The 23308-nt window shown below is 34.6% G+C and overlaps 1 protein-coding gene across 7 annotated transcripts in view; it reads left to right on the top strand.

Moving 5' to 3' along the window:
* IKZF2 (IKAROS family zinc finger 2) overlaps positions 1-23308 on the top strand; it is a 157814-nt gene that overhangs the window by 86694 nt on the left and 47812 nt on the right. For 6 of the 7 annotated variants that reach the window (XM_046019252.1, XM_046019251.1, XM_046019256.1 and 3 more), the window contains one exon: positions 17447-17713. In XM_046019252.1, the coding sequence (XP_045875208.1) occupies positions 17447-17713 (267 nt within the window). The remainder of the gene's footprint in view (positions 1-17446; positions 17714-23308) is intronic. The other variant, XM_046019253.1, reaches the window with a different exon arrangement.

The following is a 23308-nucleotide window of genomic DNA, read 5'->3' as shown; positions in this document are numbered from 1 at the left end:
CCCCTCCTGGATGCCCGCCAATATTCAACTGAAGGAAACTCATGGGGATGGCCCATTAATCATGTTGCACTGTCTTTTGCTTAAGTAGCTAACATTTATTGCTTAATAAAGACCATCCTCAACACATACCAACTAGGTTTCCAGTATTATATACTGTGTATATGTATAAATGTACATTAACATTTAAATATGCTTTTACTTATGACCTTTAGAAATACATTAGTACATAGATTTAGGAATGCTGCTTTTAAACCAGAGTTTTAAAATATATGATCTAAAATAGATCTTTATCTGAACCCCACACTAGGAAGAGATTTGGTATAAAGAAGCATCTTCATTTTTAAATGCATCCTGAAATTTTTTCAGCTTTACTGAAGTTTAATTGACAAATGAAATTGTAAGATATTTAAAGTGTACATTGTGATGATCTGATACATGTATGCATCGTGAAAGGAATCCTCCCACCTAGTTAATTAACACATCTATCACCTCACATATTTATCTTTTGTGTGTGAGAGAGAATATTTAAGTTCTACACTCTTACAAATTTCAGTTATACAGTACAGAGTTAACAATAGTCACCATGTTATGCATTAGCTCCTCAAAACTTGTAAATCTCATAGCTGAAAGTTTGTACCCTTTTACCAACCTCTCCTTCATTCTCTCATCCTCCAGCCCCTAGAAGCATACTTTTCTACTACTGTTTCTATGAGTTCGACTTGTTTTTAGATTCCACATATACACATATAAGTGGTAACATCAGTCTTTGTCTTTCCCTTGCTGGCTTAGTTCATTTAGCATAATGCCCTCAGTGTCAGTCTATGTTGTTGTAAACAACAGGATTTCCTTCTATGTCATGGCTGAATAATATTCCTGTGTGTGTGTGTGTGTGTGTGTGTGTGTGTGTGTGTGTGTGTAAGTAATACAGCCCTATCCATTCATTCATTGCTAGACCCCTTAGGTTGTTTCCATATCTTGGCTGTTGTGCGAAAAAAGGAGAATAAAAGGCATCTAATTCGGAAAGGAAGTTAAACTGACTTTATCTGCAGATGACATATTATATATAGAAAACTCTAAAGATACCCATTAAAAAACTGTTAGAAATAACCAACAAATTAAAGTTGTAGGGTACAGAATCAATATATAAAATCAGTTGTGTTTCTATATACTGAACAACAGACTATCACAGACATTAAGAAAAAATGTCATTTGCAGCTGCATCAAAAAGAAAAAAATACCTAGGGATAAATTTAACCAAGAGATAAAAGATCCGTATGCTGAAAACTGAGAGATTGAAGAAGACCTAAATAAATGAAAAGATATTCCATGCTGATAGGTTGGAATAATTAGCATTGTTAAAATGTCCATACCTTACAAAGCAATATATAGATGCAATGCAATTTCTCTCAGAATTCCAATGACATTTTCACAGAAATAGAAAAAACAATCCTAAAATTTGTATGGAGCCACAAAGGACCCTAAATAGCTGAAACAGTCTTTGAGGAAAAAAAAAATAAAAACAAAAACAAAGCTGGAAGCATCACACTTCTTGATTTCAAACTATGTTACAAAGTTATAGTAATCAAAACAGTATGGTTGGTATTAAAAAATAGACACACAGATGACTATAATAGATTAGAGAACCCAGAAATCAGCCCTTGCATCTGTAGTCTATTAATTTATGTCAAAGGACCCAAGAAGACACATAGAGAAAGTATAAACTCTTCAGTAAATGGTACTGAGAAAAGTGGACAGCCACATACAAGAGAATGAAACTGAAATGAAACCCATATCTTAAGCCATTCATAAAAATCAACTCAAAATGGATTAAAGACTTAAATATAAACCCGAAACTGTAAAACTCCTTGAAGAAAATGTAGGTGGTAGGATGCTTGCCATCAATTTTGGCTGCTGAGCCACGATATCTGTCAGATTTTTTTGCATAAAGAAATTTATATTGAGATATTCAGTAGCTAACAATTATTACCAATTACACAATTTTTTTACATAAAATTTCAAGCATACCTTGGCTGCATCCTAAAATCATGGGTACCACACACTGAAGGGACCTCAAGAGCCTTGGCCTAAGGCTCGTATGTGTTTAGTTACATTACTTGCACAAATAAGTAACATTATCTCCATTTCATACTTAAGGAAGCTAAGTCTCTAGAAGGTAACACGCCCAATTATGGGTGACAGAGATACGATGTCAGCACTAAATCATAAGTTAATAGAAGAAGCAATAAAACCCAGTTATTATACAGTTTACTTTTGATGTGACCAAATAACATCAAGTATTTTAAAAGAAGTATATTTAAATGAATAAGGAATTCTCTTACACTTGACAAATGTAATAACTTACCTTTACTAGTTTTTAAAAAAAAGCTGTTGGTGTACCATTTATTTGGTATGTCTCATTTGCTCTCTATGATACATAGAACTATGTCATCGCTTTAAGAATGTTTTGTATACTTTAGTTACGAGCTTTAGAAAGCTGGCTAGCGGATGTTCCGGATATGGAGACAATCACTGAATAATCAAAACTTCAGTTCACAGATAGATGGCATGCTTAAAGTAACTACTTATAATTCAGAAGAAGCTATCCTTTTGAAATAGTGATCTTATGAGAGTGTCTGATTATTTATGCTCTCCGTTTTGCAGTGAAATTTTATAGTAGTAGTATATTCTGGGGGGAGGGATTACCAGTCATTGTAATTCTCACCACAATATTTTACTGTGCATAGTTGAGCTCATATATAAAAAAGATATTTGTACATATATATACATGCACACACATACACACACATATGTGTAAATCACAAGGGCCATCTTGTTCACTGCTGCATTGCAGTACCTGGTAGAAACCAGATGCTCAGTAATTTTGAATGGCTGAATGAATGAATTCGAAGGAGTTTCCTCTTTCATACTATGGTTGTTGAAACACCGTCTGTTAATAAGTTGACAGTACTTGTCTTTGAAATTACTGCCTTACAAACATTAATTTTTTTATGGCTTACTCCATTTTAAACTCTCTTAGATTTTAGGATATTTCTATTTATATTACTCATTGAATGTATGCATTTCAGAAAAGAAAATGGTGTCACTCAGACCAACATGTATCATGCCTTTTCTTCTCTTTATGATTGCCTCCAATGTTGAGTGCTATCTATTTCCTCTTATGTAAAGCATATCCAACCTGTAACTACTATCTTAAATGCAGCTTTCCTCATGAAGCCTTCTGTATCATCCTTGTGCTTCCCCATAGTACACATACCTCTACATTTATATTTGTTTGATATCCTACACTTCATGATATGCTTTCATATTTTGATAAATCTATTAAGTAAAATAGCTCTAAGGATATTTATATACAATTGTATTTAAGACTCAGAACAGCCCTAGAAGGCAGGTATTATCATTATCTTGATTTTATAGAAGAGAAAAATGGGACAGAGAGGTTTCTTAAGGTCATGTGGCTAATAAATGAAAGAATCTGGCCTTAAACCCAAGGGCACTGAATCTAGATCCCATAATCTTAACCACAGGCTATACTGCCTGCTCTAAATGATCGTGTGCCTTCCCAGTCTCAGGATTTTTACATAGAAGATACTATCCTCACTTTACACAGTAGGAAACAGGGAGACATTAAGTGACTTAACATTCACACGTGTGAAGAACTTCAACACAGGTATTTGAATCCAACATTTCCATTATTCACCTTGGACCTCCTAGTTGCAATATAATTATTTTTTTAACCTTTTAATATATGTAATCTATATAACTATCTAAAATGTCTATTAGTTAGGACATTGTTAAAAAAAAAACTGCTGCTGCTACATTATGGAAAATAAGTATCTAACTGGCACTGATCTTTTAAAATTTACTAGGTGGTTTTCCAGATTCATTTTCCTAATCACCACTATGAGTTTTCTCCTCTTTGTTACTACTTGACATATTTCATTCGTTATACATTTCCAATGGACCAGCCCTGTGTCTCGGGGCCAAATGTTAACCCTGATTGTTTCACACAAACAGGGAAGTATTTGTGGAAGAACACCAGGGAAAGAATTTCTGTGGCCTTGATAGGAGTATGTAGGCTCCAGATTTTGGAAACCGAGGATATGTGAACCCAGAGCGTGAAGAGCTATTGAGTTCCTCTGTCACTTCAGTTCAGAGACTCAGTAAAGCCGCTGAAGTGTGTTGCGTGGCGTTGGTTCTCTCCTCTGTTAATGTTGCCCTGTAACAGAAACCCTGCTCCATTTCTTATCTGTTTCTCTGCAGCGTGCCGGCAGCACTGCCTTCTGACCTGGTTTAAGCGTCCTTAGTGACCTCTGGCCGTCCAGCGTGTTGGGTCCCTTTGGGAATATGCCCACTCAGCTGGATTTTATAGTAATGATTTTTCTTCTTAGAGAAGTTTGGTTAGAAATTTGTACTCCCCTTATTAAAGAGATAATTTCACAATGTAATTTGCTTCACAGACCTCCCACAGCTATGTTAAGCAGATGGTTGCCAAACACCAGTTCAAAGTAGATTGCTCTTATAGGAAATAAAATCCATGCTCAGAAAATCTGGCACTATAAGCTGGTCTTCTTCCAAAACAGGCTCTCAGACAAATTTCGCTTTACTCAAAGCTGGCACACTACTTACACCTGTATTAGACTTTTACCAAAAAGCATGTCAGATGACACACGCTGATTCAGAGTTGTTCTTCATTAACATTTTAACATCCCTTTTTTCTTTATTTCTTTACTGGTAACTAGTAAGCAGTTTGGTTTTGGTGACATAACGTAACAGCAATTCTGGGTTCTAGTCTCAGATTTGGCTCTGAGTAGACCTGTGACTGGGACATGTTACTTCACCCCATCTGAGCATCTTCATCTGTAAAATGAGGGTAATATTAGGTACTTCACAGAGTGGCAATCATGATCAAACAGGAGACATGTATTATGCACCTATAGTCTTTCCTGTCATACAGTGGTCCTTTAATCATATTATGATGATGATGTTTTGTGTTTAAAACCCAACTCTGTATTGATATATTTGTTTGTCACCTGGGGTTAATTTATGCATGGTCTCTATAACTTAGAAAGAGGAGTGTAATATGTAAATTAGCAACAATTCAGCAATTACTGAGTGCCTGGTGTATACAAGGGTATAATGGTTTTGCAACTGTGAATAAAGATAGCACTTTTTTTTTCAAGGATCTTATACTATAGGGAATGTAGAAGTAAGGCAAAAATACTAAAGAAATCACGAGAATGTGTCTTTGTGCTCCATGAAAAAAGCCACCTCGGTAGTTCAGTGGGTTAAGCCTCTGCCTTTGGCTCAGGTCATGATCCCGTGGTCCTGGGATTGAGCCCCACATTGGGCTTTCTGCTCAGAGGGAGCCTGCTTCCCCCTTTCTCTCCGCCTGCCTACTTGTGATCTCTCTGTCAAATAAATAAATAAAATCTTTTTTTAAAAAGTAGGAGATAAATGGCCTTGAATGGTATGCTAATATTGATAGAAATAGGGAAAGGATTCCAGAAAATACTAATAGGAGCCAGGAAGAAAAGCTAGTAAGTAGAGATGTATAGGATGTGTTCCAGGAAGAATGGCTGGAAAATGACTAAGGGACTCATAGAACATATGGCTGAGAGTTATGATGGAACTATGCTGAGGGTGTCCTTAAATTCCACACCAACACCTTTGTATTTAATTTATATACAGTGGGCGGTCATTGAAGACATTTAGGAGAGTAATATGAGTTCTGCTTTAGGAAGATTAATTGCACAAGTGAGTATAATGGGGGATGAAGCCGAGGAAAGGAAAGTAGCGAAAGACAAGAGAGATCAGTTAGCTGTTCTGGGCGAAATGGCACAGATGATCTTAAAGTTGTTCTGGGTTGCATGAAAATGCAAAAAACGGATATGCAAGAAGTGGCATATACTGAATCTTTAGGACTTGGCTAATCATTTAAAGGACGGATAAAGGGTAGACTATTGTTTGTTTGTGGTATCTCTATTTAAAGTAGGCTTATTTCCTCCACACTGTACATTTCTCACGAACAAGTTGTCTGCCAAAATATTGAAACTTCATCCTTGGGCTACAATGATGCCACTGTGCTGGGCTATAAGGGTGTGTGGTTGGATGATGGACATCCTATGTAAGATTTCGTGCATTGTGGGAGACCGTCAGGGTCATCTCTTTTCTCTTTCTTTCTTTCCTTTCTTTTCTTTTCTTTCTTTCTTTCTTAGAGAGGACATATATTTTGTATTTATTGTGTCATGAACACCTCTTTAAATTGAAATGAATCTTTAGGGTAAATACTACATGGGCTACTTTGGAGTATGATTTATCTTTTAACAACTGACACAAAACTGTCAAAATTTGACCACAAAGGAAGTCCTAAAAATGACATCCAGCATAAACTGTTGGTTTAGAGATTAAAACTGATAATATTGACTTATTCCTCAAATGGCTGTCTTTACCTACCACTGATAACTTATAGCATATCAAGGAATATAGAAAAAAATTTGGGGATGGGTAGAGGATTATGTATTGACAAATTCTTCAGGAATACAAACCCTATCTCTGCCTTAAGACCAAAGCAAATGTAAAATTTAAGAGGTAGCTGTTTTGAGTGGACATATATATTCCAGACTTGATGGAAAATATTAATTTGAGAGTTAATTTTAGGGAAATAATATTATTATTTTATTTGACCATCATAGACTTGAACTCCTAGTATTTTTTCAGCCAATGGACATAGTTTTATAGTATATGAAAGACCTGTTTGTCCTAAATACAATATTTTCCCTGAATATAATTAGTACTTGTTTAATTGGAGAACCAGTATCGTGTCATAGAAAGAGGCAGAAGATCTTGAATTGATATCAGGTTAACAATTGCTAAGTTTGTGTTCTTGGCAAAATCACTTGATGCCTCCATTTGTTTATCTGTAACTTCCCTATCATTCATTGTTGAGTATAAATTGAGACAGTATATATTTTATAAATCATGAAGAATTATAGGAAGTTACTGTTTTCCCATTATTACTACTATTAGTGTAAAGAGACTAGTGTGCAGTTTTCATGAACATCAAGTGTTATTTTCCCCATATTTCAGATGGTGCAGGTGGCTGAATCCAAGAAAACAAATATCACCTCCCCCCCCAAGGTCCCACAATTAGTTAGGGAGCAGAGGGGGAGGTGAAGGCCCTGGTTTCCTGCCTCAGGTACCGGGAAACTTTCTACTACACCGTTCTTAGAATGAGAGTATATCAGAAATCAGTACTGTCTTGATGTAGTTACTCTAGTAGGTTTATGAAATACATAATGTCACTTTATTAAAGAAGAGAAGGTGGGGAAGAAAAGGAAATGCGGTGCTGTGATGTACACACTGAAAAGGCTGCCCACAAATGGCCCAGCTGCAGTTGAGCGACACCAGTGTCTGGACTTATCTAAAACCATTTATAAAACGAACACTTGAAGGATGTTGTGAGGAGCTGTTTTGCAGGGCTTACACATTTATTTATTCACAGTTGCAAGAAACAAAGCATTCATATTGTGTGAAATTTTGTTGAGGGGATTTTTACAAAATGATTGCATGTACCTTAAAATAATTTTTGTTGTGATTTTACTTTAGTTGTTTAGACTGTGAAGTTCTTAGTAAATAATTGTGCTTTACATCAGACTTTTGAAGGCAGTTTGTTTTTCTAACACATTATTTAAACAGCTGCTGGGCTGTTAACGTGGATTTAATCATGTTTGGTGTTTCTGTTTCGATAGTTTAAATGAGAGAGAGTTATATTAGCTCAGAAGCAACTTCAACAGATTATTAGATCGACATATTGATTCAATTAATGTGTTTAACACCATTTCAAGTAGCTGGCATAGACTGGGAGAAATTGATGCTTGTAAGTAATAACACCACTTAAGTGTCCTCTTGAATTCTCACGCAACAGAAACCAAGCATATAAAAAGTCCACTTATATATCACACCTGGAAGACTTTTCTCCCCAAATTTAGTAATTAAAGAATGGTTTTAACTGTCTTTTATTCATTACTGTGAAAAAAATGTTTCTTTTAACTCTCATAGTATTTATGTCCTTTAAAAATTAAAAATGAAAAAATATAATTGGAAACTGAACAGGTATAAATCACTAATTTGATAAGTAATTAATCTAGAAATCCTATTTATACCCCATAAAATAAATATATCCTTTTAAATACAGCAAATAAATCATAATCCCTTTGCATTATTTTCCTAGCTATGAAATTTTAATAATCTGTTGGTAGATTAGTAGAATCAAGTCATACTAATAACATTTTAAGTTATAGGAAGTTTAATTGAGATATTAAAAATATTTTAATAATTATATCTAAGGTTCTGGTTACCGTGGTATTTCCCAAAGCTGACATTTTAAAATGACAGAATTATCTATGACAGTGACATTGTAAGGATTAGGATAGAATTTGTTCCTTTAATTTGATAATTCAGAATTAACTTCAATGTATTTTACCATACATATTAAAAATGATCTTTCCTCCCCAAATTTTAAAAATCGAGAATTTTATTATTTGATGACATCAGTTGCCAGATATTGCAGAATTGTATGCTACCTTGCATAGGGGGGGTGACTTGAGGGAAGCATGGAGTAAAAAGTAGTAAATGTCCAATTTCTAAGGAAAAGTCTCTTTCCGTTTATGTACCATTCGGGTTAATAATGTAGCAATTATGTAACCAAAGTATATGTGTTAGTAAAATAGTTCCCTCCTCTTAGTCATGAACTCTTTCATGACCTGTTCCTAGTGTATATTATCCTGTTGATATGGATTTCTTATTTAATATTCTCCAGCTCTTAGTCTTAAACCATCATAATCACTTTTAGCAAATTATTAGGCAAGTACGTAATAAATATTTGCTAGTTTGTTTATTTCTAAAGAGAATTCAGTTTTGGTCTTTGTTTCATACTGGCTGACATGGATGAGTTCTAGGAGCATCATGTATATGTAACAATGTGTATGTTTTCTTTTCCATCTCATTTTTACATGGTATATATTCAAGTTTTGAATTGTCTTTTTAAATTTTCAAAGTGCAATAATAGTGTCAAAGAAATTTTTGTTATGACATATGCTAAATTAGTTATTTTTTTAAAAGATTTTATTTATCTATTTGACAGAGAGAGACACAGCGAGAGAGGAAACACAAGCAGGGGAAGTGGGAGGGGGGAAGCAGGCTTCCCGCTGAGCAGGGAGCCCCACGCCTTGTGCCATCCCAGGAACCTGGGATCATGACCTGAGCCAAAGACAGATGCTTAACCGACTGAGCCACCCAGGGACTCCTTAAAATAGTTTTTAACAGCTTCACAAAATATAATTTTTCCCCATTTGGTTTGCTACCTTTTTAAAATAATGATCTACATGTGTTATCTCTGTAAATATTCTTACTCTTTTATCCCCTTATTTAATACCATCTTAGTGAATTAAAGACAAATCTAATGTAACCATATCCATTCACTATTATGTATCTCAAAACAAGGATAATTATGAAGCCTTTGAGTGTAGAGAGCCTAGTATGGTTACTGAAGAAACTTTTATAATTGAAAATTGTTTAGCCTGGGAGTCACTTATAATATAAGCCCTTAGGTAAGTCTCTTTACTTCTCTGCCTTGGTGTGATCATCTGTAAATGGAAGCAATTAATTTTGTGTTTTTGTAGCATCTAAAAGCTATATCCTAAAGTTGAGTAGTACTTTAAAGCATGAAGAAGAGGGGGGAAATTTTAAATTTATAAACCTGTTTGCATTTTGAAGCAACTTTTTGCTTAAAGATAAATTTTGTACTTTTTGTCCTGAAATATATTCAAAGCTTCTATGTTAAATTGATAGTAAAATTCTTTTTTATTAACTATTATTTCACCCATGTTCATGAATTTCCGAGTCAACTAAAAATATGTATAGTTAACTTTTTCTTCAAAATAGTGAATGCTTTAAAATTTGACTTGTCCTTTTTTTAAACTGTAGAATCAGGGCACCTGGGTGGCTCAGTCATTAAGTGTCTGCCTTCGGCTCAGGTCAGCCTTCAATCCCAGGGTCCTGGGATTGAGCCCCATATTGGGCTCAATATGGGCTCCTTGCTCAGTGGGAAGCCTGCTGCTTCTTCTCCCACTCCCCTTGTTTGTGTTCCCTCGCTGTCTCTCTCTGTTAAATAAATAAATAATATCTCTTAAAAAAATAAAAATAAACTCTAAAATCATATTATCTCCTTTAACTTAAAAATACTTAATTTAAACATCTTTATTTTGTTCATTAAAATATTCAAATATCTATATATTATAGTTATTTGTGACTATAGTATTGAATAACAGAACAAACCGATCAATTAATTAAAATCTTCTTTCAGGTGTGCCTGGGTGGCTCAGTGGGTTAGGCCTCTGCCTTCAGCTGAGGTCATGATCTCAGGGTCCTGGGATCAAGCCTCACATTGAGCTGTCTGCTCAGTGGGGAGTGTGCTTCCCCATCCCCCTTCTGTCTGCTGCTCTGCCAACTTGTGATCTCTCTTTCTCTGTCAGATAAATAAATAAATTCTTTATAAAAAATCTTATTTCACAGCCCTTTTCATTGCTAATAATTTGTTGTTACAAAATATTGTCTTTACTAGTTTGTCATTAGATAGTAATGTGTATAAATTCCTATAGATATGAAAAGAAGAATGTAAAATTCTGGTGTATCGAGGAAACAGGCTAAAAAATAATTCTTGGTGTTGAGATTGTAATAACAAGAATTCATCCCTCTCACACTAACAAATTCTCATCTTCATAGAAATTAGCCCATTTATGAGAATGTTTTCCTGTTACCAAACAGTAAAAGAAATACCAAATATTAAAGAGTAAAATTTTGATAACAAATATAGTATGAATATTATACAATGATTAATATTTATAGTAGCTTTATATAGTATAGCTACAAATAATCTAATACAACTCATTGATATATAAATTGTAATTTAGAGTATACAAAAATTTACTGAAGACTTAAGTTTAATCATTAATGAGTTAAAATATAGTATTCTGCATTATTTAGAAACATCTTAAATAGTGAAAATAAATTGTGAGGGAATTTCTTTATATTCTTTGAGTAAGGAAGTTTTTTTCATTTAACAATTGAAATTCAAAGACTAATTGCTTTTTTTTTTTAAAGATTTTATTTATTTATTTATTTGACAGAGAGAGACCACAAGTAGACAGAGAGGCAGGCAGAGAGAGAGAGAGGGAAGCAGGCTCGCCGCCGAGCGGAGAGCCCGATGCGGGACTCAATCCCAGGACCCTGAGATCATGACCTGAGCCTAAGGCAGCGGCTTAACCCACTGAGCCACCCAGGCGCCCCAAGACTAATTACTTTTAATCCTAAATTTCAACCTAATTTTAGTGAAGCAGAATAAAAGTTAATTATGATGGGATTTTGTTTGTACATAGACCACCATATTAATGGAAAATTTCATCTATGATATGTATATGCTAAAAATGTTGCATTTATTGATTTACTGTACCAATGAATATAAATTACTATATTTACTATAGCAGTAGTATATATATTCATATGTGATAAACATATAATACTTTAGAGTATAATGTTGTTGGAGAAAAGATTGCTAAAGTTTACCATTTCTTCTGTATTTTAGTTCTAACAAATGTATAGTTTTTTGGATATTCAGTTATATTCCTCTGTGGATACAAAGCTCTAACTATAATTTTAATACACAGTAATTTTTAAATGACATTTTACCCATTTGATATTATATTTGATGTCCATATTATAATATTCTCACTAGGGGAAAGGTGATCATTTAATATAACATCAAGTCATATTCTTCATAATTTTGTGCTGTTTTGAAATTTAAGAGGCCCAGAAGTTTCAAACTCAGACATACTCTTTTAAGATACATTTCTTCAATTCCTGAAATGGAATGCTGGTAGACTTTACACTCATTAAATGCAGCTTATCAGATGTCGACCAGTTCAGGAATATAAATGATGACGTTGCTGTGTAGTTTACAACCTCTGGTACATCAGTTAAATATGTAGGACAATTTGCTCACAGATTGGTATATGAAGTCATGCTATATATAGTCATACTTTTCATTTGTTTTCTTAACTTTTTCTTTAAATGAGAATTATGAACGAAATATGGGACTACATAGGGTAAAAATTAGTGTTTTACTCTGATTAGAATCATTTTCATTCCCAGAAAAAAAAATATGGAAAACTTTTAGGAGTATGGAAAAACTTATTAAAGCAAAATACAGACTCTAGAAACCACAGTTGGAACCATTAAAGTTCAAAATGTAAAATTAGAATACATGCTCCCAAATACCCTTGAGTAATAAGATAATGCAACATTTGCAAAACGTAACAAACATGGGGTTAAGTTCCTTAGCATATAAAGCTTTTTTTTTTTTTTTTAAAGATTATGTTTATTTATTTGACAGAGATCACAAGTATGCAGAGAGGCAGGCAGAGAGAGAGAGAGAGAGAGAGGAGGAAGCAGGCTCCCTGCAGAGCAGAGACTCAATCCCAGGACCCCGAGATCATGACCTGAGCCAAAGGCAGAGGCTTAATCCCCGAGCCACCCAAGCGCCCTCATATAAAGCATTTAAATTCAGTGAGAAAAAAACCAACAACCTAGTAGAATAATGGGCAAATAACTTTCATAGCCAGCTCCCCAAAAGCCCCCCAAAACCCCAAACATTTAAACATATAGATGCTCAATTTCACCCATAAAAAATCCAGATTAAAATCTATAGTAAAATACCAGTTTTTATCTAACAGATTTGTCAGTTCAATGTGATATTATATAATAACATCTATGATAGAAGCAATCTTAGATTTTATTGATAAAGCCTAGGAATAAATTATATTGATAAAATAGATTCTATGCAGCTGTTAGAATAGTGTGTATTCCTGTGTAATAATATGGAAAAAGTAAACATATTTTTAAATGAAGAAAGTAAAGTAAGGTCAGATAAATTGTATATACTCCAATTTGTGTAAAGAGAGACCATCTACATACACACACACACACACACACACACACATACACTTACTGTTCTGAATTAGAAAATGAGGATAAAAGTTGCTTTTGAGATCAGAATTTAGGGATGGTGAACTTCGAATAGAAAAGGAGTTCCCGTTGAGATGAGGAACACGACAAGGATGCCCACTCTCACCACTCTTGTTCAACATAGTATTAGAAGTCCTAGCAATGGCAATCAGACAACAAAGAGAAATAAAAGGTATCCAAATTGGCAAGGAAGAAGTCAAACTCTCTCTCTTCGCAGATGACATGATTCTTTATATGGAAAACCCCAAAGACTCCACCCCCAAACTACTAGAACTCATACAGCAATTCAGTAACGTGGCAGGATACAAAGTCAATGTACAGAAATCAGTGGCTTTCTTATACACTAACAATGAAAATACAGAAAGGGAAATTAGAGAATCGATTCCATTTACTATAGCACCAAGAACCATAAGATACCTGGAATAAACCTAACTAAAGAGGTAAAGGACCTGTACTCGAGGAACTACAGAACACTCATGAAAGAAATTGAAGAAGACACAAAAAGATGGAAGACCGTTCCATGCTCTTGGATTGGAAGAATAAACATTGTTAAAATGTCTATACTGCCTAGAGCAATCTATACTTTTAATGCCATTCCGATCAAAATTCCACCGGTATTTTTCAAAGAGCTGGAGCAAATAATCCTAAAATTTGTATGGAATCAGAAGAGACCCCGAATTGCTAAGGAAATGTTGAAAAACAAAAACAAAACTGGCAGCATCACGTTACCCAATTTCAAGTTTTACTACAAAGCTGTGATCACCAAGACAGCGTGGTACTGGCATAAAAACAGACACATAGACCAGTGGAACAGAGTGGAGAGCCCAGATATGGACCCTCAACTCTATGGTCAAATAATCTTCGACAAAACAGGAAAAAATATTCAATGGAAAAAAGACAGTCTCTTCAATAAATGGTGCTGGGAAAACTGGACAGCTATATGTAGAAGAATGAAACTCGACCATTCTCTTACACCGTACACAAAGATAAACTCGAAATGGATAAAAGACCTCAGCGTGAGACAGGAACCCATCAGAATCCTAGAGGAGAACATAGGCAGTAACCTCTTCGATATCAGCCACAGCAACTTCTTTCAAGATATGTCTCCAAAGGCCAAGGAAACAAAAGCGAAAATAAACTTTTAGGACTTCATCGAGATCAAAAGTTTCTGCACAGCAAAGGAAACAGTCAACAAAACAAAAAGGCAACCCACGGAATGGGAGAAGATATTTGCAAATGACAGTACAGACAAAGGTTGATATCCAGGATCTATAAAGAACTTCTCAAACTCAACACACACAAAACAGATAATCATATCAAAAAATGGGCAGAAGATACGAACAGACACTTCTCCAACGAAGACATACAAATGGCTATCAGACACATGAAAAAATCTTCATCATCACTAGCCATCAGGGAGATTCAAATTAAAACCACATTGAATACCACCTGACACCAGTTAGAATGGCCAAAATTAGCAAGACAGGCAACAACGTGTGTTGGAGAGGATGTGGAGAAAGGGGAACCCTCTTACACTGTTGGTGGGAATGCAAGTTAGTGCATTCTAACTTTGGAGTACAGTGTGGACATTCCTGAAGAAATTAAGAATAGAGCTTCCCTATGACCCTGCAATTGCACTGCTGGGTATTTACCCCTAAGATACAGATGTAGTGAAAAGAAGGGCCATCTGTACCCCAATGTTTATTGCAGCAATGGCCACGGTCACCAAACTGTGGAAAGAACCAAGATGCCCGTCAACGGATGAATGGATAAGGAAGATGTGGTCCATATACACTGTGGAGTATTATGCCTCCATCAGAAAGGATGAATACCCAACTTTTATAGCAACATGGATGGGACTGGAAGAGATTATGCTGAGCGAAATAAGTCAAGCAGAGAGAGTCAAGTATCATATGGTCTCACTTATTTGTGGAGCATAACAAAGAACACGGAGGACATGGGGAGAGGGAGTTGAGGGAAACTGGAGGGAGAGATGAACCATGAGAGACTGTGGACTCTGAAAAACAACCAGAGGGTTTTGAAGGGGCGGGGGGGTGGGAGGTTGAGGAACCAGGTGGTGGGTAATAGGGAGGGCACGTACTGCATGGAGCACTGGATGTGGTGCAAAAACAATGAACACTGTTATGCTGAAAATAAACAAATTAAAAAAACAAAAAGAAAAGGAGTTAATTTAGGGTGTCTGGGTGGCTCAGTCATTAAGCATCTGTCTTCCACTCAGGTCATTACCCCAGTGTCCTGAGATCGAGCCCCTCATCCAGCCTTTCATTGGGCTCCCACTCGGCGGGAAGCCTGCTTCTTCCTCTCCCTCTCCCTGTGCTTGTGTCCTCCCTGTCACTGATCTCTCTCTCTCTCTCTGTCAAATAAATAAATAAATAAATAAAATCTTAAAAAAAAATTCTAAAGAAAGAAAATTCTTAATTTACTGAAACACCACGGCAAATACTGCCTGAACACCTCCTAGAGGCCACAGATTATTTGAACATGTTGGGGAAATGAAGAGGGATAAAGTATCGTGTCTCCTCTTCTCAAAAACTGGTAAAGTGGTACTAATTTGTAAGTAGAATAAAACTCAGTGTAGGAGATTTTCTATTAGAAATGGGGCAAAAAAATCTATATATTCTTTTGTACATCTCAGAGTAGTGTCCATACATACCATAATTGATCTTTACAAAACTTTATGGAAAAAATAAAGCACTGCCACCAAAAAAATAATAGTTAGCCCATTTTCTGTATTTGCTCAGTTAATGCTTACATCAGCCTGAGAAGTGGGTACTATTATCATCCTCATTTTATAAAGTACATAGAGGACTTATTCATCTTATAAAATGATACACTGCTTCCAAGGAGTGCCAGAGCTGGTATTCAAATCCAGGCAGTCTGGTTATAGGATCCTCACTCCTAATAAGCTGAACTATTCTACTTAAACTTCATTTTGTGATTTGAATTTATGTCTGCTTTGCAAACAAAAGACAAAAAAGGTTCAGGCATTAAATAATTAGTTCAAGTTTATACTGATAATAAATGTCACAGCCATGGTCTTTGGAGTAAATGCAGTGATCTCATTTTGTACCCATGCTGTCTCTATTCTTAGGGGAGTTCCAAGGGAAGGGAGCAGGGGAAGAGCCATTTTGATAGCACTACCTGTTTAAAGTCCTAATGACAAATCAACAGAATGCGTGGTTTCTCTAAGAAAATTGCAGCAAAAAAACTTACTTCCTTTTTACGAATGTATTTCCTCCATTCAAGTAGTACCAAATAATTTGTTTTGCACAGGAACTTTGATATGATTTCTGAAGAATTTTCAAAATCAGGGGATAAAAAACTGGTATTCATTTAAAGCCTGTTTCTGCTTTATGAAAAGACTTTGTCAGCAATCCAGAATGAGGGCTGTGCTAACAAAATTCCAACATTTCTGTGGGATGATCCAAAAACAGCAAACAGAAGGCATTAAATTTCTTAACAGTCAGAAGTGCGTGCATGCATGCTATGCCATTCCTGTCATTCATTGCTTTTTGGTGTGCATAGATTAAAGTTGGAATACTTTGATTTGCAGACTAATATGTTCCGTAGAGAATTTTCTTCATATATAAAAAAAGAGTAGCTTAAGAGCATGTGAAGTCTGTGCACTCTGCCCTACGTTTATATAGCTCTTCACTGAATATACATTTTTAAGCTGATTTTAGGATATTTGCCTTGACGGTATGCCTTCATACATCTAAGACATTTGCTAGATTGAGATCCCAAGTTGTTTCTCCTGCTCAGCTCTGAAGCAGGTTTACACAAGTATTCTGATGTGAGACGGAAGTGTTATATATGTATATGTTGTATGCGTATGTTGTATATATATATATAGGTATGTATATTATGTATATATTGTTTGTGTATTTTTATAATATATAATATATATATTTTATAATATAATATATAATATTTTTATTATATATATATATATATATATATATATATATATATATATGACTGTTAAGGAGAAGCCTGGCTCAGTGGGTTAAGCAATATCTAATCTTGTCTCATACACAATGCCGAGCCTCGGTAGCGACAAAATCAAAAGCCCATACCAGAATTAAGGACTAGTTTTAAACGCGTATAACTAAGTTAAAGAAAGAAATGAGTGTACAAATAAAGTGTCATTCTGTTTACTAGAGCTTTTCTGAGCCATCTTCACTTTGATGCCGAAGTCGCTCAAATAATGTCGCATTGGTGATTTCCATCCATGTTCGTACAATGGGACTGGGTGGAGAAGAGATGTAGGTGACACCACGGCCTGCATTTAAAATTCCTTCATTTCTTCTTTTTTAAATTACAGCAAATTCAGTAAAGCTAGAAATGCAGAGTGATGAAGAGTGTGACAGGAAACCCCTGAGCCGTGAAGATGAGATCAGGGGCCATGATGAAGGTAGCGGCCTAGAAGAACCCCTAATTGAGAGCAGCGAGGTGGCCGACAACAGGAAAGTCCAGGAGCTTCAAGGCGAGGGAGGAATCCGGCTTCCGAATGGTAAACTGAAATGTGACGTCTGTGGCATGGTTTGCATTGGGCCCAATGTGCTTATGGTACATAAAAGGAGTCACACTGGTAAGCAGCTGAAAGAATAACCTGATGACTGCCTGTGACATCTGATGTTGATATTACCTGACACCTATTCTCTTTCCTTTTCATTCAGGGGTGGCAGTGGTGAAACCACCTTTTCAGAATTCTGCTAGTATTGGATTGCTGAAAAGCAGAGAGTAGCCTGGGTCTTGACTTCCAGCCTTCAAATCTGAATAGCATATCAGAAAAGAAGTTTGGGATTCAGTTTCCACACTTCTTAATATAGCAATAATAGGATAAGGGTTCAAAAGGTATAGGAGAATCTCATTGTGTAACTTAATCTTTTTGTATTTCTATACATATTTTACCATACCCATGGGCAGGTAATATAGTTTGCTAGCTACGAGTTTATACTATAAAATGGTACTCATGCATTTATATAGAGGTGGATCATTTTCACCTTATCTGGTTAACTTCTTAGAATACAATTTCCAATCAATCTCTGACCATCATGGGTCTCTGTATTGGGCAGATACTTCCCCTAGTTTGAGGATGTTACCATCTTCCTGTAATTTTTTTTATTATAACTCCTGCAAGAGATACGGAGGGTGCAGTATAGCCAAGGGTGGTGGGTATGCTGGTAGGAATGTGTGATCAGGTAATAGGGTGAAGAAAGAGGCCTCCGATTAATTTAAGATATACTTTTAGACATTTGAGTAACATAAAAAAACAACTAAATGAGAGGAAGGCCTTATTTAAATCCCTCCAAATCCTTTGGCAAAATGAAACAAAAATGTCTTTTAAATTAAAAAAAAAAAAAAACAAATGAGATTATGTGTAAGAAAGGCAGATGGTTGACTGTTAGAAAAGGTTTAAGTTCATATGAAAATTGATTTAAAGATGGTACCTTTACCTATAATGCAAAGTAGTGTTAGATAGCAAAATATTAATCACTAATACTCCCAGAGTTTTAAAATATGATTCTCTTTGGAAGAGAGATAAATCAATTTAATTTGTGAGTGCTTAAAACAAGAGAGATATGAGGTACACTGAAGTCTTTTTAACCCAAATCTCTCATTTACACATTTACAGTCAAGTGATTTGTCCATTATCCCTTATGTAGTTAGGACATTATGAGGCTAAAATCAAGGTTTCCTGATGCCCAGGCTGGTTTCATTGAAATGTACTATTCTTGGTATCTTAATGCACCAACATTTAATGATGAGATATGATTATAAGGCTTAAAAATTATAGTAAGGAGTTACACATTAAAATCAGTGTTATCTTAATCAAAATCATCAGGTTTGGATCCTGTACCCTCATTCTAATTCTACAACTACATGTTTACTTTCGGTTTTGTTTTTAATTTCCTTTTTAAAAACATATTTTTAAAATATTTATATAACTAGTGCAGGTGTTTTTTCCCTTAGTTAAAAAAAATTCTAGAAAAGTTAAAAGATTAAGTTTGGTATTCAATGAGAAAAATACGAAAAGACTGTAAAATAATGAGTCTACTTTTCTTCTATGCTCATGAAGTAATGTTAACCGCAGTTCTAAAAGAAGTTCTACAAAGTTATAATGTATTCATTATCTCACAGTGATTGTACTGAGTAATATAACACCCATTCAAATGTGTAACTTTCCCCTTCTAGCAACATATAAACTAGTCAATTTCAGTAGAATTGCACAGAGTGTGCATTTTAAGGCTGAAAATATACTAGCAACAATTTTTTGTAAGATTTCTAATAAACCTTTTAATGGTCTGAGCCAAGAAAATTCAAAGAACCTGAGTGTACTCTCTTGAATATTTAGGTGAATCAATGTTCCACTATATTTGTAGTGCTTTTTATGAGGGTTGTTGGTTTGTAAACACAAGAGTAATTATATACTGACTCTACTGCTTATTTAATATTTACAACTGTAGTAGAGTTAAATTATTTTGATTCTGAAAAATCATCAAATTGACACAGAAAATGTTCCTAAAATAGTTATACAGATTTCCACAAGTTCTATGAATATGGGATTCACTCAACTAGTAAAGGAAAGGAGAATGGACAAAATAACTAAAGTCCTGTTGCAAATCGATGAACTTTATTGTTAATAAGTGTTTATTGGAGTATTGTAAAAATTTTACTTTCCTCAGATCTGGAAAGTTTTTGTTAAAGTTAATAACCATTCATGGAGAAGCTCGGGATACCTGCCACACATGTTGACCTTGAAAGTAGCTATTTTTTAGGGCACCTGGGTGGCTCAGACGTTAAATGTCTGCCTTCAGCTCAGTTATGATCCCGAGGTCCTGGGATTGAGCCCTTCGTCGGGCTCCCTGCTCAGAGGGAAGCCTGCTTCTCCCTCTCCCACGCCCTCTGCTTATGTTCCCTCTCTGACTGTCTCTGTCTGTCAAGTAAATAAATAAAATCTTTAAAAAATTAAAATTTAAAAAATAGCTGTTTTTAATATGTACTTCTGATGACCCAGTTTATACATCTGAATAGATCATGACCTTTTCAACTCCCTTTTAGTACTCTTTGAGAATACAAAGTCTTATGTGTGTGTGTGTGTGTGTGTTTAACTTTAACTAGATTGAAAAAATGTGGTTGAGATCTAGTCATTAACGAAATGTTTTCTCATTAATGCCATGAACTACAGTCTTCATTTCAGAATTTCTCCCTTTCACCAATTATTTATAGCTAGTGTACAAGGCACTGTCTTAAATCCTTATAAAGCCTTTGGGAAACATATTTGTGTGTCATACAATATCCATTATAAAATGGATAGTAGAAAAAGATACACAACAACCACCCAGTTTACTAAAATGATGTGGAGTATCATATCTAATTCACTTCTTCTTCTTTCTCTTTCAAACTCTACTAAAGTGCCAATTCCAGTGTCTTGTAAATGGCTTGGTGTTATTTCTTGGTGTTGCTACTTTAGTAGGTAATCAGGTAATATTGTCATCGGATACTCCAGGCACTCTTCACTGCGATAGGGGCAGAGTAAAAGAAGTAGGGGTAGTAAATCACTTCATGCTTAAACATGAACTGATGTGGACCATTAGGAATATAGACTGTCCTTAACTTTGCCCTTCTTTGGGGTAGAGTACTCCCATCTTTGTAACTTTGTGTACATTGTAGCTTTGTGGAATCATTCTTTTGCTCCAAGGCCCTCTCAACAGGTACATGGGATTTTTCATATTTTTAGATGGTTGTTCCATTCAACACAGAGACACCCTGTCGTTGATTCACCAAAGCAAACTGATGCATGTATACTTGTATTTCAGTTGAATGTTTAAACACACACCTAGAAATAATGTGTTCATGAAAGTACATAAAATAGTGAAATACAATTTATTTTAAAATAAAAATAAATAACTTCATTCTGGGAATAACTAAAAAAGGTCCTTGAGCAGATTAGCAGATTTAAAAAACAAAAAACAAAAACAAAAAAAAAGCAGATTAAGAACGGAAATGAATGATAGCATGTCTACATATTAATTGTTCTCCTGGATTCAAAGTTGTTAATCCAGACTTTTGTACCCACCCATGGGGGAATTGGTGATCACAGATACAATAGCCTACCCTACCTTTGTGGTGTTTTCCCGAAGTTTGCTTTTCTTTGTATCGGAAGAACATGATTAATATATTTTTCAGGCAAAGTCTCAACTGATTTGAAAAGAACTAGTTGAGTAAGCCTATTTATTAAAGAAAAAGCAAATTATTTTAAAAGTAATTGAGATATGTTGTTTCAAGGCACAGACACAATATATGAACCTTTTACTTAAATATCAGATCATTTTACATGTCTCTCATAATCCCAATTCAAGACTTAATCCATGTAGATCAGTATTTCTCAAAGCTTCATCCAGCTGAAATCAAAGTGCATTACTATGATTGCTTCTTTCCTCTTATCAAAAATGGGAATAGGGTTTCTAAATCTTCATCATGCCTTTATTTCTCAGGGCCATGGGAATATAGTTAGCAAAAGACTCCACACTAAGACACACTCAGCAACAGATAGTATTTCCTAATATACCCAGAACCCTTTTCATTTCCCCTGCCCCTTTAAGGATGATCATATAAATTCAGATGCAATTCTGTTAAAACATATTTGAAGATATCTGGAATATTTTTTAATGTAAAAATAAAATTACCCTGCCATTGGTCTCATAAACTCAATTAGGTGAATTTCAAAATTCTTTTTAAAGAGAGTTATCCTTGTTATTTTTTCTTTTTTGATTAGCATTACTTGGAATGACAAATTCGGTACACTAAATTAGGAATTTTTAAATATTTCAATTGTAGGAGGCTTAATGAAAATCTAAGCATGTTACAGGAGTATTTTCTAAAGGCAAACATGATTTCAAATGTTTTTTGTTCACCAAACTGATTTAATTCATTTTAAAGTTATTGCATACTAATTTATTACTTTCCTGGAAGACCCAGACAGATTTCAAAAGTAAAATCAATTATTTGGAAGGGAAAGTATAATTTGCATTTGCTATTTTCCTATGGTATAAAAATTCTCATGAAGAAAGTGCATTCTTTTTTATTAGTAATTCCATGGCAGGAGTGGGAAGTAGAAATTCTTGGTTTTAAGAGCTGTAGACTGCGATTTCATTGAAAGAAAAAGCCAACAAATTGTTATGTGTGTGTGTGTGTGTGTGTGCATATGTGTATAAGGTTTACCAAATTTAGATTTATTTTCAAACTTTGATTACTTTGTAAGACTTAATATAAGAGGTTTTTTTGTAAAGTATTTCTCTTTTAAGCTGTATTTAGTGTTGATTTAATTTGTCAATTTCATCAAATGAATCAAACAAATGAAATAAGATAAAATTTAAGGTGACTTTAAAATAATTTTTTTCATGATACACTAGTACAAGGCCTTTTTATAAACGTAATTCAGATCTCCAGATTTTGTAAGAAAAAGTTTTACCCTTCCTACATGAACACATAGATTACTCTTTTTTGGATATGTATCTCATAAAGTTCCAAAATGAGAAAATAGTACAGAATTTGAGATACACCTGATGTATCCATTTTTTAATTTCTTTAGGTTTTATAACAAATCTATGTGATGGAATGTGCAGTGGCATCTGCAAGAAAATGGCCAATTTATCTTCTTTATGACTCCTAGCTTCCTTTAACAGAAGGAATCATTGAGTTTGCATTAATTAAAGGCCTCCCCCAAAATAATGAGGTTTCATTTTTCACTATTTTCAAATGTTTCAGTTAAAGATATAAAACATGAGAATTCAGTATAAATTTTTAAGTATTAAAATTGCAATCTTCATCTGACCTCCAGTACAGAAAATAGTCCAGTTAAACCAAAAGAGCATTTTTTAAAATTTTATATCCGTTCTAAACTTTGAACGTTACTATTTTGTACTATGTACATATTAATTTATAACTTAGTTCACGAATATCTTTAGAGATCAGCAAACTTAAAATAATAGTATTTTCTTCGTCGTTTGACCCTAAATGCTATACGTTTTTATATTCTATAAACTATACTATACGTTTTTATGTTCAGTGACCTTAGTGACAGCCAGTTGATGACAATAGACTAAACTGATAATTCTGACTTAACAGTTTTATAGCAGTGTGCAATAATGGGAGGAAAGAGGGAAAATGTTTCTCCCAA

This window comes from Meles meles, chromosome 9 (genome assembly GCF_922984935.1).
Source record: "Meles meles chromosome 9, mMelMel3.1 paternal haplotype, whole genome shotgun sequence".
NCBI lineage: Eukaryota > Metazoa > Chordata > Mammalia > Carnivora > Mustelidae > Meles > Meles meles.
The sequence above is the reverse complement of the archived record's forward strand: the minus strand, read 5'-3'. Positions and strand labels throughout refer to the sequence as shown.